General features: G+C 43.4%; 2 protein-coding genes across 3 annotated transcripts in view; both read right to left on the bottom strand.

The window, feature by feature from the left end:
• Positions 1 to 20,200, bottom strand: part of smtnl (smoothelin, like) — a 91,109-nt gene that overhangs the window by 53,473 nt on the left and 17,436 nt on the right. The window lies entirely within an intron of this gene.
• LOC133663440 (uncharacterized protein K02A2.6-like) lies at positions 14,541 to 19,207 on the bottom strand. Of its 2 annotated transcripts, XM_062067903.1 has the most exons (2): positions 15,607 to 19,207; positions 15,292 to 15,518 (listed from the first exon to the last, which is right to left on the bottom strand). In XM_062067903.1, the coding sequence occupies exons 1-2, from the start codon at positions 18,986 to 18,988 to the stop codon at positions 15,427 to 15,429; spliced, it is 3,474 nt and encodes a 1,157-aa protein (XP_061923887.1). In that variant the 5' UTR covers positions 18,989 to 19,207; the 3' UTR covers positions 15,292 to 15,426. The 2 variants fall into 2 exon arrangements, with proteins under 2 accessions (XP_061923886.1, XP_061923887.1); XM_062067902.1 differs by having other exon boundaries at positions 14,541 to 19,176.

Raw genomic sequence — 20,200 nt, 5'->3', positions numbered from 1 at the left:
GGCTCATGGGACTCCTGAGGCAGCGGACAGGTACCGACAGGCCAAGCGGTGTGCGGCTTCAGCGGTCGCAGAGGCAAAAACTTGGACATGGGAGGAGTTCGGGGAAGCCATGGAAAACGACTTCCGGACGGCTTCGAAGCGATTCTGGACCACCATCCGCCGCCTCAGTGCACTGCTTCCCCTTCCTATCAACACCGTGTATGGTGGGGATGGTGTTCTGCTGACCTCGACTGCGGATGTTGTGGATCGGTGGAGGGAATACTTCGAAGACCTCCTCAATCCCACCAACACGTCTTCCTATGAGGAAGCAGTGCCTGGGGAATCTGTGGTGGGCTCTCCTATTTCTGGGGCTGAGGTTGCTGAGGTAGTTAAAAAGCTCCTCGGTGGCAAGGCCCCGGGGGTGGATGAGATCCGCCCGGAGTTCCTTAAGGCTCTGGATGCTGTGGGGCTGTCTTGGTTGACAAGACTCTGCAGCATCGCGTGGACATCGGGGGCGGTACCTCTGGATTGGCAGACCGGGGTGGTGGTTCCTCTCTTTAAGAAGGGGAACCTGTCATGATCCATGGTCCGGATCATGTTTTGTTTAGTTATGCTGTTAGTTTTGGACTTCCTTAGTTCCTGGTTTCACTTCCTGGTTTTGTTTTGTTTCCATGGTTACTCATTAGTTTCACCTGTTCCACGTTTGGACTCACACACACCTGTCTCACGTTTTCACATTTTGAGTCACGTACCTGCTGTCACTATTATTTAAGCTCCCAGTTGCCAGGCTGTCTTCCTGGCAACATCACCTTCTCTTCACTAGATAACTTTTACCCATGCTTCCATAGTTCCTGCTGAACTTTCCATGTCAAGTAAGTTTTTGTTTATTGTTCATAGTTTTGTGCCCACGTGCATGTCTTTTGTTTCATAGTCTAGTTTTGTATTTCCGCCTATTTGCGCACCTTTTGTTTTCATAGTCTTTTTACCTCCTCTGTGAGCGCCTTTTGTTTATAACTTTTTGAGCTTTGTTAGTGTAAAATAAAATCATGTCCTTACCTCCACGCCATATCCGCTTCAGTTCATTTGCACCACGGGAGAGCAAATCACGCCAAAGACCAAGTCCTGACAGAACCGGAGGGTGTGTTCTAACTATCGTGGGATCACACTCCTCAGCCTTCCCGGTAAGGTCTATTCGGGTGTGCTGGAGAGGAGGCTACGCCGGATAGTCGAACCTCGAATTCAGGAGGAACAGTGTGGTTTTCCTCCTGGTCGTGGAACTGTGGACCAGCTCTATACTCTCGGCAGGGTCCTTGAGGGTGCATGGGAGTTTGCCCAACCAGTCTACATGTGTTTTGTGGACTTGGAGAAGGCATTCGACCGTGTCCCTCGGGAAGTCCTGTGGGGAGTGCTCAGATAGTATGGGGTATCGGACTGTCTGATTGTGGCGGTCCGCTCCCTGTATGATCAGTGCCAGAGTTTGGTCCGCATTGCCGGCAGTAAGTCGGACACGTTTCCAGTGAGGGTTGGACTCCGCCAAGGCTGCCCTTTGTCACCGATTCTGTTCATAACTTTTATGGACAGAATTTCTAGGCGCAGTCAAGGTGTTGAGGGGATCTGGTTTGGTGGCTGCAGGATTAGGTCTCTGCTTTTTGCAGATGATGTGGTCCTGATGGCTTCATCTGGCCAGGATCTTCAGCTCTCGCTGGATCGGTTCGCAGCTGAGTGTGAAGCGACTGGGATGAGAATCAGCACCTCCAAGTCCGAGTCCATGGTTCTCGCCCGGAAAAGGGTGGAGCGCCATCTCCGGGTTGCGGAGGAGACCCTGCCCCAAGTGGAGGAGTTCAAGTACCTTGGAGTCTTGTTCACGAGTGAGGGAAGAGTGGATCGTGAGATCGACAGGCGGATTGGTGCGACGTCTTCAGTAATGCGGACGCTGTATCGATCCGTTGTGGTGAAGAAGGAGCTGAGCCGGAAGGCAAAGCTCTCAATTTACCGGTCGATCTACGTTCCCATCCTCACCTATGGTCATGAGCTTTGGGTTATGACCGAAAGGACAAGATCACAGGTACAAGCGGCCGAAATGAGTTTCCTCCGCCGGGTGGCGGGGCTCTCCCTTAGAGATAGGGTGAGAAGCTCTGCCATCCGGGAGGGGCTCAAAGTAAAGCCGCTGCTCCTCCACATCGAGAGGAGCCAGTTGAGGTGGTTCGGGCATCTGGTCAGGATGCCACCCGGACGCCTCCCTAGGGAGGTGTTTAGGGCACGTCCGACCGGTAGGAGGCCACGGGGAAGACCCAGGACACGTTGAGAAGACTATGTCTCCCGGCTGGCCTGGGAACGCCTCGGGATCCCCCGGGAAGAGCTGGACGAAGTGGCTGGGGAGAGGTAAGTCTGGGTTTCCCTACTTAGGCTGCTGCCCCCGCGACCCGACTTCGGATAAGCGGAAGAAGATGGATGGATGGATGGATGAATTTGTGAGTGCCAGTGGAATTTGCTCTGTACCTATATGTACGATTGTAGGACTAAGTCACAATTTATATTTATAACATATTAAACAAGTGAATAACAAATTATGAATACATTCACTCAATGAAACTGTAATAAGAATTGGCCTTAAAAACGGGATGAGATATGAGATGTGACTGAGATTACAGTAACAACAAAGTCATTTTTGGGGCACACAGCAGGAGAGAACATTGTTGTTCCTGGCAGCCCTGTCACGCAGCAACATGCCCTCTATTACATATGCACTGAAGATTGACTAGTGATTAATATTACCATTCAACAAGTTAAAATGTGCACTTCTATGCTAGCTTTATTTTATTATTGGGAAACAGCCCAGTTTTTCCTTTCACTCTTTTTCAGGGATGTAAGAAGTATTGTGTGTGTGTGTGTGTGTGTGTGTGTGTGTGTGTGTGTGTGTGTGTGTGTGTGTGTGTGTGTGTGTGTGTGTGTGTGTGTGTGTGAGTGAGTGTATGTGTGTGAGTGAGTGTATGTGTGTGTGTGTGTGTGTGTCTGTGTGTGTGTGTGTGTGTGTGTGTGTGTGTGTGTGTGTGTGTATGTGTGTGTGTGTGTGTGTGTGCATGTGCATGTGTGTTTTGTAGCTCTCTTAGATCTTCAGAATCTCATCCAGTCAACAGGTCACTGGCTCCCAATATGATACTGATACTTAAAGTGCCAGTAGAGTGGAAAAACAAGTTGCCTCTATATTGAGGCTATTATTATATAGTGTGAATGTTGTCTGTCTATCTGTGTTGGCCCTGCGATGAGATGGCGACTTGTCTAGGGTGTATCCCGCCTTCCGCCTGAGTGCAGCTGGGATAGGCTCCAGCACCCCCCGGGACCCCGAAAGGGACAAACGATAGAAAATGGATGGATGAACGGATCTGATGTATGACACAGAAAGACTTACAAAGCTTGCGAGTAAACCGATATGATCAAAATAGTATCAATCTCACGGAGAGATAATGAGCGAGCCAGTCACGCGATTGCGTGACGTACGTAGTGGTAGGAACCGCAGATCCCTTCCCTACCAAAAAAAAAATCATGCAGACTTTTCCGGAGCCAAAATGACTACTGTTGAACAAATGATGATGCAGAACCTTATAGTTTTGATCCTGAATATAAAGAGGGTGAGCTACAAGTTTTAAAAGCTCTGCTTAAAGGCCTACTGAAAGCCACTACTACCGACCACGCAGTCTGATAGTTTATATATCAATAATGAAATCTTAACATTGCAACACATGCCAATACGGCCGGGTTAACCTATAAAGTGACATTTTAAAATTCCCGGGAAATATCCGGCTGAAAAATCGCGGTATGATGACGTATGCGCGTGACGAAGTCCGAGTAACGGAAGTTATGGTACCCCGTAGAATCCTATACAAAAAGCTCTGTTTTCATTTCATAATTCCACAGTATTCTGGACATCTTTTGCAATTTTTTTAATGAACAATGAAGGCTGCAAAGAAGACAGTGGTAGGTGGGATCAGTGTATTAGCAGCGGACTACAGCAACACAACCAGGAGGACTTTGTTGGAGCGCTAGCCGCGCTAGCCGCGCTAGCCGCGCTAGCCGCCGACTTCACCTTGACTTCCTACGTCTCCGGGCCGCCAAACGCATCAGGTGAAGTCCTTCGTCCTTCTGCCGATCGCTGGAACGCAGGTGAGCACGGGTGTTGATGAGCAAATGAGGGCTGGCTGGCGTAGGTGGAGAGCTAATGTTTTTAGCATAGCTCTGTGCAGTCTGGTTGCTAAGTTAGCTTCAATGGCGTCGTTAGCACAGCATTGTTAACCTTCGCCAGCCTGGAAAGCATTAACCGTGTATTTACATGTCCACGGTTTAATAGTATTGTTGATTTTCTATCTATACTTCCCGTCAGGGGTTTATTTATTTTGTTTCTATATGCAGTTAAAGCAAGATGCTATCACGTTAGCTCGTAGCTAAAGCATTTCGCCGATGTATTGTCGTGGAGATAAAAGGCACTGAATGTCCATTTCGCGTTCTCGACTCTCATTTTCAAGAGGATATAGTATCCGAGGTGGTTTAAAATACAAATCTGTGATCTACAATAGAAAAAGGAGAGTGTGGAATCCAATGAGCCAGCTTGTACCTAAGTTACGGTCAGAGCGAAAAAAGATACGTCCATCGCTGCCTCTCAAGTCATTCACTGTAACGTTCCTCATCTACGAATCTTTCATCCTCGCTCAAATTAATGGGGTAATCATCACTTTCTCGGTCCGAATCTCTCTCGCTCCATTGTAAACAATGGGGAATTGTGAGGAATCCTAGCTCCTGTGACGTCACGCTACTTCCGGTACAGGCAAGGCTTTTTTTTATCAGCGAGCAAAAGTTGCGAACTTTATCGTCGATTTTCTCTACTAAATCCTTTCAGCAAAAGTATGGCAATATCGCGAAATGATCAAGTATGACACATAGAATGGATCTGCTATTCCCGTTTAAATAAAAAAAAATCATTTCAGTAGGCCTTTAACAGATCCAGCTTTAGTGAAACTTGAAGCATCATGCAGCAGTATTGCTAAGTGCTAAACAAATACAAACTACAAACATGAAAAACTATCGCTTACTGTACAATGTCTGCTCTCACTGTGATGGCGACTGACAGGATGTCCATTTCTTCCCGTTGAGATTAAGAATTATTTTAATCCACAAGAAGGGTTAAAAAAGTTGCTGCTGTTGTAGTGTGATTGTCTCCATCTCTGGGTATAAATTGAATGTCACAGATGAACTAGATTCATGGCTACTATACTCCTATTTTCCAGATGATTTATAATCTTGAATAACTTTGACGAGCGATGCAGCAGTAGCAGAAAGGGAAGCAAATAAGACAGTGCCGGCTCAATGCTGCAGTGCTGCATAAGCTTTGTTTTCATTCTTACAGTTTTACAGCAGTTTGCATCCATATGTGTTGCATTACTGCCATCTTCAGTTTCATTTTAGTGCAGCATAAACTATAGATAGCTCTCGGTTATCAATGCTAAACAATACTTAATCTGCGTTAGCGATTATAATAACAACATTACTATTATTTGGTTAATATTCAGGTCACAAGATGTAAATAAAGTATTGTTTGCAGGTTTTGGATGGTTAATAGGGAGTTTTGTGGGTAAGTAGAGCTCCCCCATTTCTCCATGATTGATAGCGTACTTTTTATTTAGTTATTTATTTACGACTTAGAATGCATCAACAAAGAAAAAACATGTGTTCATGTCTTATATAAGGATTGTGAATGATAGACAGCACATCTCTTTCTACAATTTTTGCGTATTTCCAGTAAGACTGATCATATATTATGGTCAGAGTGCGTAAGTGTTACTCCAGTGACGCCAATCTCCGGAAATAGCCTAAGGTATTCAGAATGGAAATTTCAAAATGGCTGACTGAATTTGTGGCATTTTGTGAAGTTTGGACAGTATTTTCACATGCTTTGCGGATTGTAAATACAATTGGATATATATAACTAAGCCTATAAAGTCAACTCGTTTTTCCACTCAACTGGTACTTTAAAATACGCCTGACTTTTCTGGGAGACAGACCCTTCAGCTGTTCTGCCCCATGAACACATCCTTACCTGACTTCAGCACTACCGATCAAAGCCTTTGTTTTAGACCCAAACTTATTTGTCTAGAATAGCCTATTCTATTTTCACTCATTTGTTTATTGCAGTCTATATTATTGTTTGTTAGTTGAAGTACTGCCGAAGTTAAAATAGTTAGCAGTTGGCATTTGTAGCGCCTGATCTGTTAAAGGTTTGTGTGTATTAAAATGTGTAAACTTGATCGCGTACGCACAGTTGATATACTAGGCTTGTGCGCAGAGAATTGCTTCTCTTAAATGAGTAAAATGGAAAACGCAATCCATTGTCTGTATTCATATAAAAGCAAAATATATGGTGACTATTAGAATGCCCACAATACCGGGAGAAGGAGATACAAATATGATCATTTTGCCCTTGCGATGTGATTAATCAAGACTTAAATTTGTTTGCGACCACTGTTTTGCATCTATATTAAACACAACTGAAATGTGCATGCAAACTGGCACAATTACACACAAATGGCTTTTAGAAAGGAGGCCATCGCACTGCAAAGACAGACAATGCACGGAGAATACTCCGTCTTATGTGTGTGTGTCAACATATTTGGACAGTCTTAGATAAAATAAATAATAGGCATATTAGCAATAACATTTTGAAATGTTATACCTGCTTAATGGCCTAAGGGGCTGGTTGGGTGGGGGCACCTAATTTTGCAGGGGTGGCACCCATAAAACCGTCAGTCTGCAAAGGGGCAGCAGCATGTAGCTACTACAGTAGTTTACAACCACCTAGTGGTTATAAGACAATTGCTGACATTAAATAATAATGCATCATAAAGCATTGAGATATGTATTCTGCCAACATGGTAGTATATGATATGGCAGGTTGTGCAATGTTTTTCTGTCACTTTGGGAAAATCGCTTATTGGCTTTAAGAGGAAGATGACACTCTAATGCAGTGGACCCCAAACTGCGGGCCGTCAACGTCCAAAATCCGGCCCGCGGGAAGTCCCAAGTAAAAAAAAAAATAAAACATTTTAATTTGTCCTTTCTAACCCATTTTCTACCGCTTGTTACGCTCAGTGTATCCTAGCCGCTCAGGCAAATGATATTGTCTAAAAATGCATTGACATCATCGCGCTTGCGCCGCAGTGTTGGCCAAGCACAGTGCAAGTGCGCGCTCTTTCAGTCAATTAGTGCAAGAGGAATGTATATATACACTACCGTTCAAAAGTTTGGGGTCACCCAAACAATTTTGTGGAATAGCCTTCATTTCTAAGAACAAGAATAGACTGTCGAGTTTCAGATGAAAGTTCTCTTTTTCTGGCCATTTTGAGCGTTTAATTGACCCCACAAATGTGATGCTCCAGAAACTCAATCTGCTCAAAGGAAGGTCAGTTTTGTAGCTTCTGTAACGAGCTAAACTGTTTTCAGATGTGTGAACATGATTGCACAACGGTTTTCTAATCATCAATTAGCCTTCTGAGCCAATGAGCAAACACATTGTACCATTAGAACACTGGAGTGATAGTTGCTGGAAATGGGCCTCTATACACCTATGTAGATATTGCACCAAAAACCAGACATTTGCAGCTAGAATAGTAATTTACCACTTTAGCAATGTATAGAGTGTATTTCTTTAAAGTTAAGACTAGTTTAAAGTTGTCTTCATTGAAAAGTACAGTGCTTTTCCTTCAAAAATAAGGACATTTCAATGTGACCCCAAAATTTTGAACGGTAGTGTATATATATATATATATATATATATATATATATATATATATATATATATATATATATATATATATATATATATATATATATATATATACAGCCCGGCCCCGGCCAAATTTTTTTAACCCAATGCGGCCCCCCGAGTCAAAAAGTTTGGGGATCCCTTCTCTAATGTAACTTAGACAATGATGTACAAAACAGGGCGGATTTGGTGAAATTTTTATTTTCAACGATTCTTTTTTTTCTTGACACAACCTCTTCATTATCCAGCGTGACTGTTTCAGAGACAATACATACCCTACAGAACTTGTTACCCTATTAAAAAGTAAGGGTCATACAGTGTTTGCGAGCTGACACTGCCAGGATTCAACCCTACATCATGTGGGTTGTAAGGTACACTACCGTTCAAAAGTTTGGGGTCACATTGAAATGTCCTTATTTTTTAAGGAAAAGCACTGTACTTTTCAATGAAGATAACTTTAAACTAGTCTTAACTTTAAAGAAATACACTCTATACATTGCTAATGTGGTAAATGACTATTCTAGCTGCAAATGTCTGGTTTTTGGTGCAATATCTACATAGGTGTATAGAGGCCCATTTCCAGCAACTATCACTCCAGTGTTCTAATGGTACAATGTGTTTGCTCATTGGCTCAGAAGGCTAATTGATGATTAGAAAACCCTTGTGCAATCATGTTCACACATCTGAAAACAGTTTAGCTCGTTACAGAAGCTACAAAACTGACCTTCCTTTGAGCAGATTGAGTTTCTGGAGCATCACATTTGTGGGGTCAATTAAATGCTCAAAATGGCCAGAAAAAGAGAACTTTCATCTGAAACTTGACAGTCTATTCTTGTTCTTAGAAATGAAGGCTATTCCACAAAATTGTTTGGGTGACCCCAAACTTTTGAACGGTAGTGTATATGTACAGAACACTGTTATTAACTATTAATTTGATGTATTCAAAATGTAAAATGTATATATATATTGTATTGACTGATTATTACGCTATACTGCTTACGGAGCGGTAAACGGCTTAGATTAAGTTTGCCGTCAAATTCAATATCATGCGTCATTTTTTTTTACTCTATTGGCATTTAAAAAGTATATTGTTAATCTCTTTCCCGATTCCAAACAAACCACAACTCTCAAAAGCCCAGATTTTCAATGGGTTAAGTGTTGTCGAATCTCCTTGCAGAATCTGAACTGCATCCCGAAGTGGTCACGTGGTACGACATCATTTCCGGCTCCTTCCCTAGCTGAAGCAAGCCTCAATAAGCGCTTCGACAATTGCCACAAAGCCTCCGCACATCTCTTCCCATTTTTAGATTAAGCACACTACCGCCACTCGCAGGATATGTTACTACACTATGTTTGTATGCTTCAAAACGTTCCGCCTGAGTGGGGTGGCACCTGGGGTGGCACCTGGGGTGGCCTATCGGATTCTAGGGGCCACCCCCTCGATACACCACTGAAAAAGGGGGCGTTTCAAGTATAGTTAGTTATCTGCCGATTACTCAAAATTAAATGATTTTATGGGAAATGACTGCCATATTCAATTTCAGGAGCAAAATATACATAATTAGAAATTGTGAGTGAAATTTCAGTCATCTGGACGCCATGGGTCCTTTATATTACAGCTCTTTTATTAGATCTAAGATTGTAATGGACGGCCAAATGTTGAGTCCAGTGGGTGCACACAGATACAGACAAATCATGCAGCTAAAAAACAAACACCTCCACGTTGAAAGTTGTGGGTTCCAGGGGGCAGTGAGAGAATCCTTTATTAACTTACACAGTGATGATGAGAGAACAGTCTTTTGTCTGGAAGTAATTAAGAGAGCCGAGGGTAGCCAGGGAGTGTCCACATACCTCTCTTAAAGCCTCCTAAATGCATACACACACATCCACGCTTGCTCTTAGCTCAGCTGTTCTTCCAATTTGACTCCTTACTAATATCAACCAGTATCCACCGACTTACTATTGGCACCATTTTGCGTGTGCCGATATAAACAGCCCTCAAAATATGAATTCACACGTTGCTGTATTAATAAAAGCCACAAAGGTGTGCGGTTTGCATTCAGCCTTGCAATGTCGCCATGCCCCAAGAGAGAGAGAGAGGGGATGGGGTGGCCTTAAAGATAGGATGGATGGGTTCTGGCACAGGTCAGTAGTTACATGGTGAGTCTCTACAGACAGTTTGTAAATGTCAGATCTCCTTTTTATGGAGACAAACTGCTTTACTGCTTACTCTCTGCACAGCATGTGGAACCCTTCCATGACTAAAACACCCAGCAAGCACTCATTCATTTAAAAAGTGACCTAGGGGCTCTGCACATTCTCCTAAAATACCCTAAAGTCCTGCATTTGCTCTTTCTCTTGCTGGTAAAAAAAAAAAAACCAACAACAACTGACAGATGAACAGAATGAAGTTCATCCATTAATATAGAACTTTCGAACAATTGTTAGACAATGTACTGGCTTATTCACATGGCATAAAAGATGACAGTATATGTTGTAATTATACACTTTGGAGACCCTTCAACTCTACAGAAATGTAATTCTATTGGAGAGAACCCTACTAATTAACAGATAGAAACATAAGGAATTGGGACTTTGCAGCCGTTAAGGACTTGTTTACACTGCAGGTCAATTCCGATTTTTTTGCTCTTATGTGACCTACATCTGATTTTTTCATGTCAATGTGAACAACACAAAAGCCATTTTTTAAAATCCGAACAAGGCCTCTTTCAAATGTGGATATGAATCAGATATGTATACAATGCGGTTGCAGGCTAATAAGTTGTCAAAAAACGATATAGTTCATTGACAAAATCGACGGTTGTAAAATAACATGCAAAATACAGGTGAAAATAATATGTTTTTGGAACTCACATCAATGATCCACCACTCCTGTCTACAACTGCTCGCCCACACGCTCTTCAGAGCAGACGTCGAAGCATGTCCAAAAACTGTGAGAGCCAAAATTCAAGCCCTTTTCCTTCGTAATCTAATACGTGCAATAATTTGGTTCAGAAAATGTTGACTTTTATTGCACAAAATCCTTGAAATTGCCACAAATGCAACGGGACTGAGACCTACTAGAACTGGAGCAATGTTTGATTATATACATAAACACTGCAACACATGTGACTTCATGTCTGCATGTGGGTCAGTTTGCGTTCACATATTAGTCGCATTTTTTTGTAATGTGAACGGCTATATTAAAAGATTTGATTTGACAAAAAAAATTGAACTGAATTGGACATCCTACCCTGCAGTGTGAGCCAGTGACGTGCAGTCAGGGGAGGCAGGTGAGGCGGGGCCTCACGTGCCATCATTGAAAGAAAAAAAATGTAAAAAGAAAAAAAATTAATTAAATTGTTATATGTATCCAGTGATTAAACTATAAAGTTATTTTCTATTTAACTTCACCAGTTTTAGATTATTTTTATTCAAAATCGCTGAATTTTCACATTTGCCATTCAAATACTGAGAAGAGATTTGCGGTGAGTCAGCAGCCAGTTGAGCCTCACCATGGATTGCGCAATGACTCGGCTAACTGCTGGCCTGCTGTGCAGTGAGACCGTATTGCTATATGAATTTTATTATACATTTCCATAGTTTAGTTAGCAGAGGTATATAATGTACAGTGTATTTTGTCAACAACTGTATGTGTGTAACGTATTTCTTGTGCTGAGCAATCATAAAACGGCTGCGAAGACGCACTGGGTGAGGCTCGCAGTTCTCCCGCCTCATGGTGGCAGAGGGCGCTAGTGATCCCAGGGATCATTCTTGCGACTACTCGGCTGCAGAATAAGTGACAACAAGCAGCAACAGTTAGCAAGTCAAGTGCAGCGGCAGCGATCGTTTATTTTTTCCTCTCGCCTGGACTTTTACCATGGAGGATTACATATCTAAAATAAAACAGTTTTCTAAACTGGACTTTCAATCGAAGCAGGGGGTAATAATTAAAGGAAGATCTCCATCGAGACAGAGAGACTTTTAAAACTGAAGAAAGATAAGGAAGACTTCTATAAACAAGTTATCGATGCTTTTATTCAGAAGAATTGGCGCATGGACTTCATTTATAAGTAAAGGTAAGACCATAATAAAGTTAATTTTATTAAATGTGCTTTTTTGTGTGCTACAGTTTGTATGTGTAAAGAATGCTGGTATGAGCTTTTAAACATAACCCGTTAACTGCTGCCAATCAAATGGTGAATAAGATACTCTTTAGAGTTCATATGTTTGTAAATCTGACTGTGATGAAGTCAGTGCCTCACCAGCCATGAACCTCACCGCACGTCACTGGTGTGAGCGTAGCCCAAGTCTTTGCCTTGGAAAGGAATGATTGGTGTAATGAACCATTGAGAACAACTCTTGAAAGTGTATTCAAGAGTCAAAATCTGTGCCTGTTGGCAGGTCTGAGCGGAGGCCACTAATGTAGTATTGCATTTATTTTTCTAATATTATTGGGATTGATGGGTAAAGTGCCAAAGATCTACTGGTCAATCGCATTTGATGGGTTGTCGACCTTTTTCTTAGCATATATTCAAGGATTTTTAATTCAAGGAACTTTATTGTCGTACCAACACATGGTCTCAGACTTAGCCCACAAGAACAATAGTATGTACCTAATAATTTAGACAGAATAGTACATTAATACAGTAGGTTGTAAATAGCATACATTCACAGGAATATATTATAAATAGAATGGAATAAATTGAAAATTGTGATTCTGTTGTGCAAATAGAATGAAAAAACAAACAATGACAGCAAACCAAACCAAATTAAAGCCCTGTTCAACACAGTTGGGAAATGTGTGCAAGTTAAGATAATTAATCAGTATAAAGGTAATCAATATATTGACCTACATTGGACTCGTGTTAGAATCTTTGATACACAAAATGTACCAGTTTTGCTTTTCTTTACATTTTAATTATACTAAAAATACATACATATACATTGTGTTTGTGACACATTTTTCATTAAAAAAAATATCCAAATGCTAAAATACAAGATGTAAAACTATCAATGCTGAGACAATTCTAAGACTAAATTGTATCAACAGTTAGAAGTTTTCTTAAAAAAAACATTTCCAGGAGAGTTTTAAAAGAGTCCAGGCTCTGTATTTTTCTCAGCTGGACAAGGAGGATGGTTCAGAGGCAAGAAAAGTTTGAACACCCTTGCCCTGTACCTTTAATCTAGAAATAACATGCTTTAAAATGACAAGCTTCCCCAAAACTGATCAGGCGCTTACAGGGGGATTTGTATAATGGTTCTTACAGTGACTCCCAAAAGGGGGTAAGAATGGTTGAAAAAGAAAGACAACTACGACTACAGCTTCTACTACTGTACTACTAGTATATATTTGTTCTTCTTTAAATATGTTAAACCTGGAATCAAATTCACTGAATAAACACACATTGTCCGGAACCCAACAAGTTATTTTCTTTGTCCCAGGATCACTACTTTAAAGTTCCCTGAGCACAATCTATCTTCCCGACTGGCTGAGCTTAATAGCTGCAGGGTCTGTTGTATGTTTGCAGATAAGACTCAGGGATAAGATTAGGGGGGTTAGGAGAGACTGCCCCAAACTCAAATTTTCCTTCCCAAGATATCAGCTCTTTTATGACATGTTTTGCAAGCCCATGTTTTTAAGAGCAGGCTTAAGACTCACCTTTCTGATTGGGTTTTTACCTAATATTTATTAATTTTAAGGAAGTCATTCTTACTTTACTTTTTATCTTATTAGCTTTGCAAGATTTTATTTAGTTCTATTCATTAATTATATATTTACAGTATGGTTATTTTTTTATCTTCATATATTTTACTTGTATTTTATCTTTTATTCCTACTTGTGTTGGTTATTGTTTTAACGGTTTTATTATTTTTACTTTCCAGCGTTCCTCAGAGGTAGCATCTGCATCAGGAGTTATCGGCCGTGCTTTGGGGGCGCTTTGTGTCAGCGTCCTGGTGGCCGTGAGCTGATGACCTCCTGGTGCAGATGGCTCCTGCAATAGTGTTTACTCACCTGTTTCCTCTGTACTCAGACATGCATTCATTTGTTCATACATGTGCATATGCGTGTGTGTGTGTGTGTTTGTGTTTAGTATTTGTGTGCCTGTGTGTGCGTTGATGGGGGATGTGGGTCATCGGGGTATTGTTTTTAAGTCTGTAAAGCACTTTGTGTTGCATTTATTTTATATATGAAAAGCGCTTTATAAATAAAGTTTGATTTGATTTCTGAACTGAGTCGTGAATCAAGCGGATCTGTTTTGTTTGAGCACAGTGGGTAACCCTTTGACTATTGAGCCAATCCCTTCTGACAAAGTGGCGGAGACTGGGCCGCCCCAGCACATGAATTTGGATATGTAAGCTAGTCATTCTACTCTGAGAGAAGTACTGGAGTACGTTACAAAAATATATTCATTGAGAAAAGCTAATCAAAATCAGTACTTCAGCTATGCGCGTATGACCTAATGTTTTTGCAGGTGCATTTCAGAACAAAAAAACGTGGCTTAATAAATACTTATTTAATGTTGAAACATCAAAATAACTATACACTTTATCTTCCAAAGTATTGGGACACATAGCTATTATCCAAACAAGACGAGAAAATATGGTGTTTGGGTTAGAGTTAAGGTTAGGGGTTAGGTTGAACTTTAAGTCGTTTGCTGAAGACTTTTTGGACATGAGCGTTGTCGTGTTACTGAATAAATACGTGAGTCCAGCTGTACTTTATAATGTGGGTACTTTTATTAGCTCAAGCTCAATCACAACAAGTGTCCTCTCTGACTCACTCCCACACTCTCTCCCGCTCCGTCGCACCCCGTGACGTCATAGCCTGTCGACTCTGTAGTTCTCCCATAATACAATCACACCACATCTCCCCTTTCTAGAATCAATGGGTAGACCACCATTGATTCAACAGACCTTGAGGATTATTCTGCCTCGTGGTTGGAAGGTCTGCTCCTATATGAGCCTGTACCAGACAATCAAACACACACACATATTTTACCCTTAGAACAATCCACTTCACATCAATACTCAAACATCCATCCTATACTAATCCTGTACTGTCCTCAACCTAAGCCCTGCAACTGACTTGAACATTTACAGTACAAGAAAACATATCCAAAACACTCCAATTGCACTTTTCTGTCTTTTACCACATACAGTAACATTCTTTTTTTTTCATTAGAGTCTCTGTAATGTCTATAGGAAACAAAATTATAGGTCCAACCTAGTTGGTCTCACCACAGCCCTCCCAGACCTGGTTCTAGGAGTAGGAGTAGATGGAGGTTCTGGAACACTCTGCTGCGATGTTTCTGCTGAAGGTTGTTCCGGGACGCCCCCCAGGAACGGCTCTGCTGCACCACGGCCACTCTGCTCCGGCGAGGATCCCATAGGGATGAGATGACGACGGTTCCGTCTGATAGACCCATGGGGTCCTTCCACCAGATACGATCGTGGAGTGGTGTGACGTCCGATGATAGCTCCGGCTTTCTTTTGGTCCTTGATCCACACGTCCTGTCCCGGATTCAGTCTGTCAAGGTTCATTGCACGATGCCGCAGGTTGTAGCGTTGTGCATCTTTTGTCCTCTTCTCCCCTTCTTTCCGCATAACAGCTTCACTATCAGGAAGAGCAGGATTTAGCAAAACAGGAAGGATAGGCACTGTTGTGCGGAGCCTCCTCCCCATGAGAAGCTGCGCTGGACTATACCCATTGTCGAGAGGAGTAGCCCTGTAAGCGAGCAAAGCAAGATAGGGGTCATCTGCTTTCTTTAGGAGACCTTTCACCGTCTGTACTGCACGTTCGGCTTCGGCGTTACCTTGAGGGTATCTTGGGCTACTGGTAATGTGACGGAATCCGTAAGACTCTGCGAACTCGGCAAAGCCTGCTCCGGAGAACTGGGGCCCACCATCCGACACGAGAAGATCCGGGATTCCGTGACGTGCATAGATCGATTTTAGGTGGTGGATTACATCGTTTGATCTTGTGGAGGTCAGCAAAGCAATCTCCACATACCTTGACATGTAGTCCACTACCAGCAGGTAGGTCTTGGTACCGAGCATGAACAAATCAGCTCCTAACTTCTCCCATGGTCGGCCTGGGTATGGTGACGGCATCAGCGGCTCCCTGTGGTTCTGTCTCTCCTTACAGCATGTTCGGCAGTTGAGAACCAATTCATTCAGCTGCTGGCTAAGCCCGGGCCACCATACTGACTGTCGTGCCCGCTGTCTACACTTCACCACGCCTTGGTGTCCTTCATGCAATTTGGCGAGAACATAATTTCTCATTGTAGAAGGGATGACGAGCCTGTGTCCCTTCAGCAGGACACCATCTTGAACTGTAAGGAACGCCTGCTCTGCCCAGTACAGCCTGAGTGCTGGTTCTTTGGAACCGTGTGCTGGCCAGCCTTCAGCACACAGCTGCATCACCTGTGCACACACACTGTCTCTCTGCAGCTGCTCTCTCAGCTCCTCCAGGTAGTCAGCGCTTGCAGGTAGGTTCTCCAGTACCATGTCCGCATAGATGTTGGTTTCTTCAAACAGCTCTTTGTCCGCTGCTGTCTCCTCTCTCTTGACGGGAGCTCGTGACAGCGTATCAGCTGTCCACAGGCACTTCCCTGGCACATGAGAGATAGAATAAGAATAGCGCATCAGACGCATTCTGAAGCGTTGGATCCGTGGAGGTAGAGCATCCAGTGCTTGAGACCCAAGAAGACTCAGGAGAGGCTTGTGGTCCGTCTCCATCTGGAAATGTTTCCCGATGAGGAAGTTGCGGAACCTCTCACAGGCCCAGGTCAGCCCCAAAGCTTCCTTCTCTACTTGCGCGTATCTCTGCTCTGTTGGTGTGAGAGACCGCGACATGTAGGCCACTGGCCTCCACTCTTCTTCCCACTTTTGTAGCAGTACGCCTCCCAACCCGTACGACGACGCGTCTGCTGAGACTTTGCACTCTCTGTTGGGATCATACATGGCTAGCACTGGTGTAGACGTCAGTGCATCCTTTAGATCCTGGAAGGCCCTTGCCTGGTCGACGCCCCACACCCAGCAGTTCTTTTTTGACAGGAGATCTCGCAGAGGCTTGTCTCTCTCGGACAGCTGCGGCACAAACTTCCCAAGTTGATTTATCATTCCAAGAAAACTTCTCAACTCAGTCACAGTTGTTGGCTCCTGCATCTTCCTTACAGCTTCTGTTTTGCTTGGGTCTGGGCTGATGCCACTGGTGGAGAGCACGTGGCCTAGAAAAGTCACCTCTGACTTTGACAGATCGCACTTATCGACATTCAGAGTGATGCCTGCCTTTTGGATCTTTTCTAGTGTGGCATGCAGGCGAGCATCATGCTCCTTTTGTGTTCGGCCCCACACCAGCACATCGTCCATGTGGCAAACAACGCCCTCAAGCCCTTCTGTGACCTCCGTCACCATCCGGTTCTGAAAATGTTCTGGGGCGGATGCTATGCCAAACGGTAGCCGCCTGAAGTAATAGCGCCCGAAGGGTGTAATGAAAGTTGTCAGTTTCGCTGAATCTGCAGTTAAAGGAATTTGCCAAAACCCCATGTTTGCATCCAGCTTACTAAAAATTTTGGCTCCAGCCAGCATTCCCAGTGTTTCCTCTACTGATGGCAGGATGAACTTTTCCCTACACACTGACTCGTTGAGTTTGGTGAGATCGACACATATACGTACAGCACCTGTCTTTTTGGGCACCACCACTATGCCAGCGCACCAGTCTGTTGGCTCCTCAATTCGACTTATCACCCCGAGTTGTTCCATGCGGGACAGTTCCTGCTTGACTTTGTCCATTAAAGGCAATGGAATCCTCCTTGGTGTTTTTAGTGAGAATGGTTCTGCCCCTGGACTCAGCTTGATGGAATATGGCTGCCGCACTTCTCCGAGCCCGGTGCATAATTTTGGGTAGTACTCCTTTAATGTCTCCATAGTAACGCTGTCTAGGCGTGCTACAAGCCCCAGCCTACAGCTCACAGATCTTCCCAGCAGGGCAGTATGCACATGACGAGCGATGTACACATCCTCCCTCTCTGTCTTTTCCCCTCTCCTCAGCAGCAAACTGGCAACGCCCACCACGTCGAGGGGATTTCTTCCTGGTCCCAGGAGTGGCTTTGTTGCCTTTCTGAGACTAGGTAGATCATTTCTGTATGTGTTTAGGAACACTGAGTGAGGCAAGACTGTCACATCGGCACCTGTGTCTATTTTGAATGTCACACTGCTCTCATGGATGCCAATTTTGACCATCCAAGGATCCCCATCCTCCGTGACACTGCCGAGGAAGATTTCCTCCTCATCCTCTTCAACTTCATGCACTGATTTGGACTTGCACACACGCTTGTAATGTCCCCTCCTCCCACATGCATGACATTTCACATCGTTAGCAGGACAGTCACTTTTTGGATGGGATGGAGAGCTGCCACAATTTTGACACAGTGACTGTGCGCCCTTGTCCTTGCTGTACTGAGTACTGTGTGGCTTGTACTTTGGGCTATCAGCATATTGAGGTTTGTTTTTAGCAGACTTGAAGTTGCTCTTGAACACTCTATCAACAGACTTTGCATCACTTGCCTCTAATCTGGTGGTGTCCCCTCGGAGAGTAGACTGCTGCCTTTTCACCTCCTCGCTTTGTCGTGCCATTCTTATGGCTTTATCCAAGGTTAGATCCGCGTCCAACTGCATGCGTTCAGACAGCCCCTTGTCTTGCAATCCGACAACAAGTCTGTCTCTGATCAGTTCATTGTGTAGCATCCCGTAGCTACAATGCTCCGCCAGCGCATATAGTGCAGTGACAAACGAATCCACACTCTCCCCTTCTTTCTGCTTGCGCATGTTAAACTTAGCACGCTCGTAGATAACATTTTTCTTCACAACAAAGAAGCCTTGTAATCCCTCGCGCACTCCCTGGTATGTACGTCTTTGAGCGGCCGTCAGATTTAACCCACGGAGAATATCATCCGCCTCGTCCCCCATGCAATAAATCAATGTGTTCACTTGATTGTCCTCGGAGCTTGCATTTAGGTTACTTGCCAGGCGAAATCTTTCGAATCTCCGGATCCATTTGTCCCACTCTTGTGGATTTGAAAAGTCAAAGGACTCCGGTGGCTGGATGTTGAACGTAGCGCACGGTCCCACGGCAACCACCGGCGCGCTGGGTGGCCGTGCAGGCGCTGCAGCGGCTCCGTCCCCCTCGCTCATGTTGTCCTTACTTCGTTATCCACAGACGCGTACAAACTATCTTTCCACTTGGCTGCACTCCACATTAACTACAGGACTTCTGACACCATGTCGTGTTACTGAATAAATACGTGAGTCCAGCTGTACTTTATAATGTGGGTACTTTTATTAGCTCAAGCTCAATCACAACAAGTGTCCTCTCTGACTCACTCCCACACTCTCTCCCGCTCCGTCGCACCCCGTGACGTCATAGCCTGTCGACTCTGTAGTTCTCCCATAATACAATCACACCACAAGCGTAAGGCCTGCTTACTCACAATCTCTGCTATACAGTGGAACCTCAAATTACAAAGCCCTAATTGTTTTAATTTACTAACCACTTACAAAATAAAAATATGCTTTGTCGCACTCACCTTGTCTAAGTGTACAAATGTATTATCTAAGCCTCGCAGTGCAGCTTTTTTTGTCCCTGGCAGGACAGCCATTGTGGTATCGATCGATCTCTGTTGCTCATTAGTTACTGTGCTAAATGCTATTTTGTGTGCTTTTTAAGTGGGGTTTTTTCACTTTTTTACAGCATTTTTGTAGTTTTGCTAGCTCAATATGACTCCAAAGAAAGCAATAAACAAGCGATCTGTGGTTGGAAAAATTCAGAAAGTATCCACAGCATTGTCAACACTGCCTCCTCCACTTTCCCCTGTTGTTCTGCTGCACACCAAACCGACAAGGTAATGTGGATTTATTTTACTTATTCCTATTTATTGTAGCGACCTGGTTGATAAAGTTAATAAAGAGTTTTGTAATTACAAACTCTGAGTGCAACACAGGGCTAGTGACAGTTTAAGTACATGTCGGCCGAGCGGCTGCATTCGAGGAGGACAGTTCAGCAAGTTGTTGTTTTGACTTTGTTAATAAAGAGATGGTTGATCCATCACCTGCTTGTTATGTTTGTTTGATATACAATACTGTATAGTGCTTTATACTATGTTCAAAGTGTACACACTTTTACAAAAATATATAAAAATACTACAACAACCAATACTACCAATCATGGCAGATTTCATGAGAGCCAACAACGACTACTTTGCGACAAATGAAGATTCAGAACCTATATATATAAGGTGGATGACCTACAAGTTTTTGCAGATCCAGCAAGTAGCATGATTACTAAGAGCTAAACAAGAGGTGGAAACTACGAACATAATACAACAATCGCTTACTGCTTAATGTCTG

This window comes from Entelurus aequoreus, linkage group LG13 (assembly GCF_033978785.1).
Source record: "Entelurus aequoreus isolate RoL-2023_Sb linkage group LG13, RoL_Eaeq_v1.1, whole genome shotgun sequence".
Taxonomy (NCBI): Eukaryota; Metazoa; Chordata; class Actinopteri; order Syngnathiformes; family Syngnathidae; genus Entelurus; species Entelurus aequoreus.
The sequence above is the reverse complement of the archived record's forward strand: the minus strand, read 5'-3'. Positions and strand labels throughout refer to the sequence as shown.

Coding starts and splice junctions, on each gene's coding strand:
- LOC133663440 (XM_062067902.1), bottom strand. CDS start 18,988: ATGAGCGAGGGGGACGGAGCCGCTGCAGCGCCTGCACGGCCACCCAGC.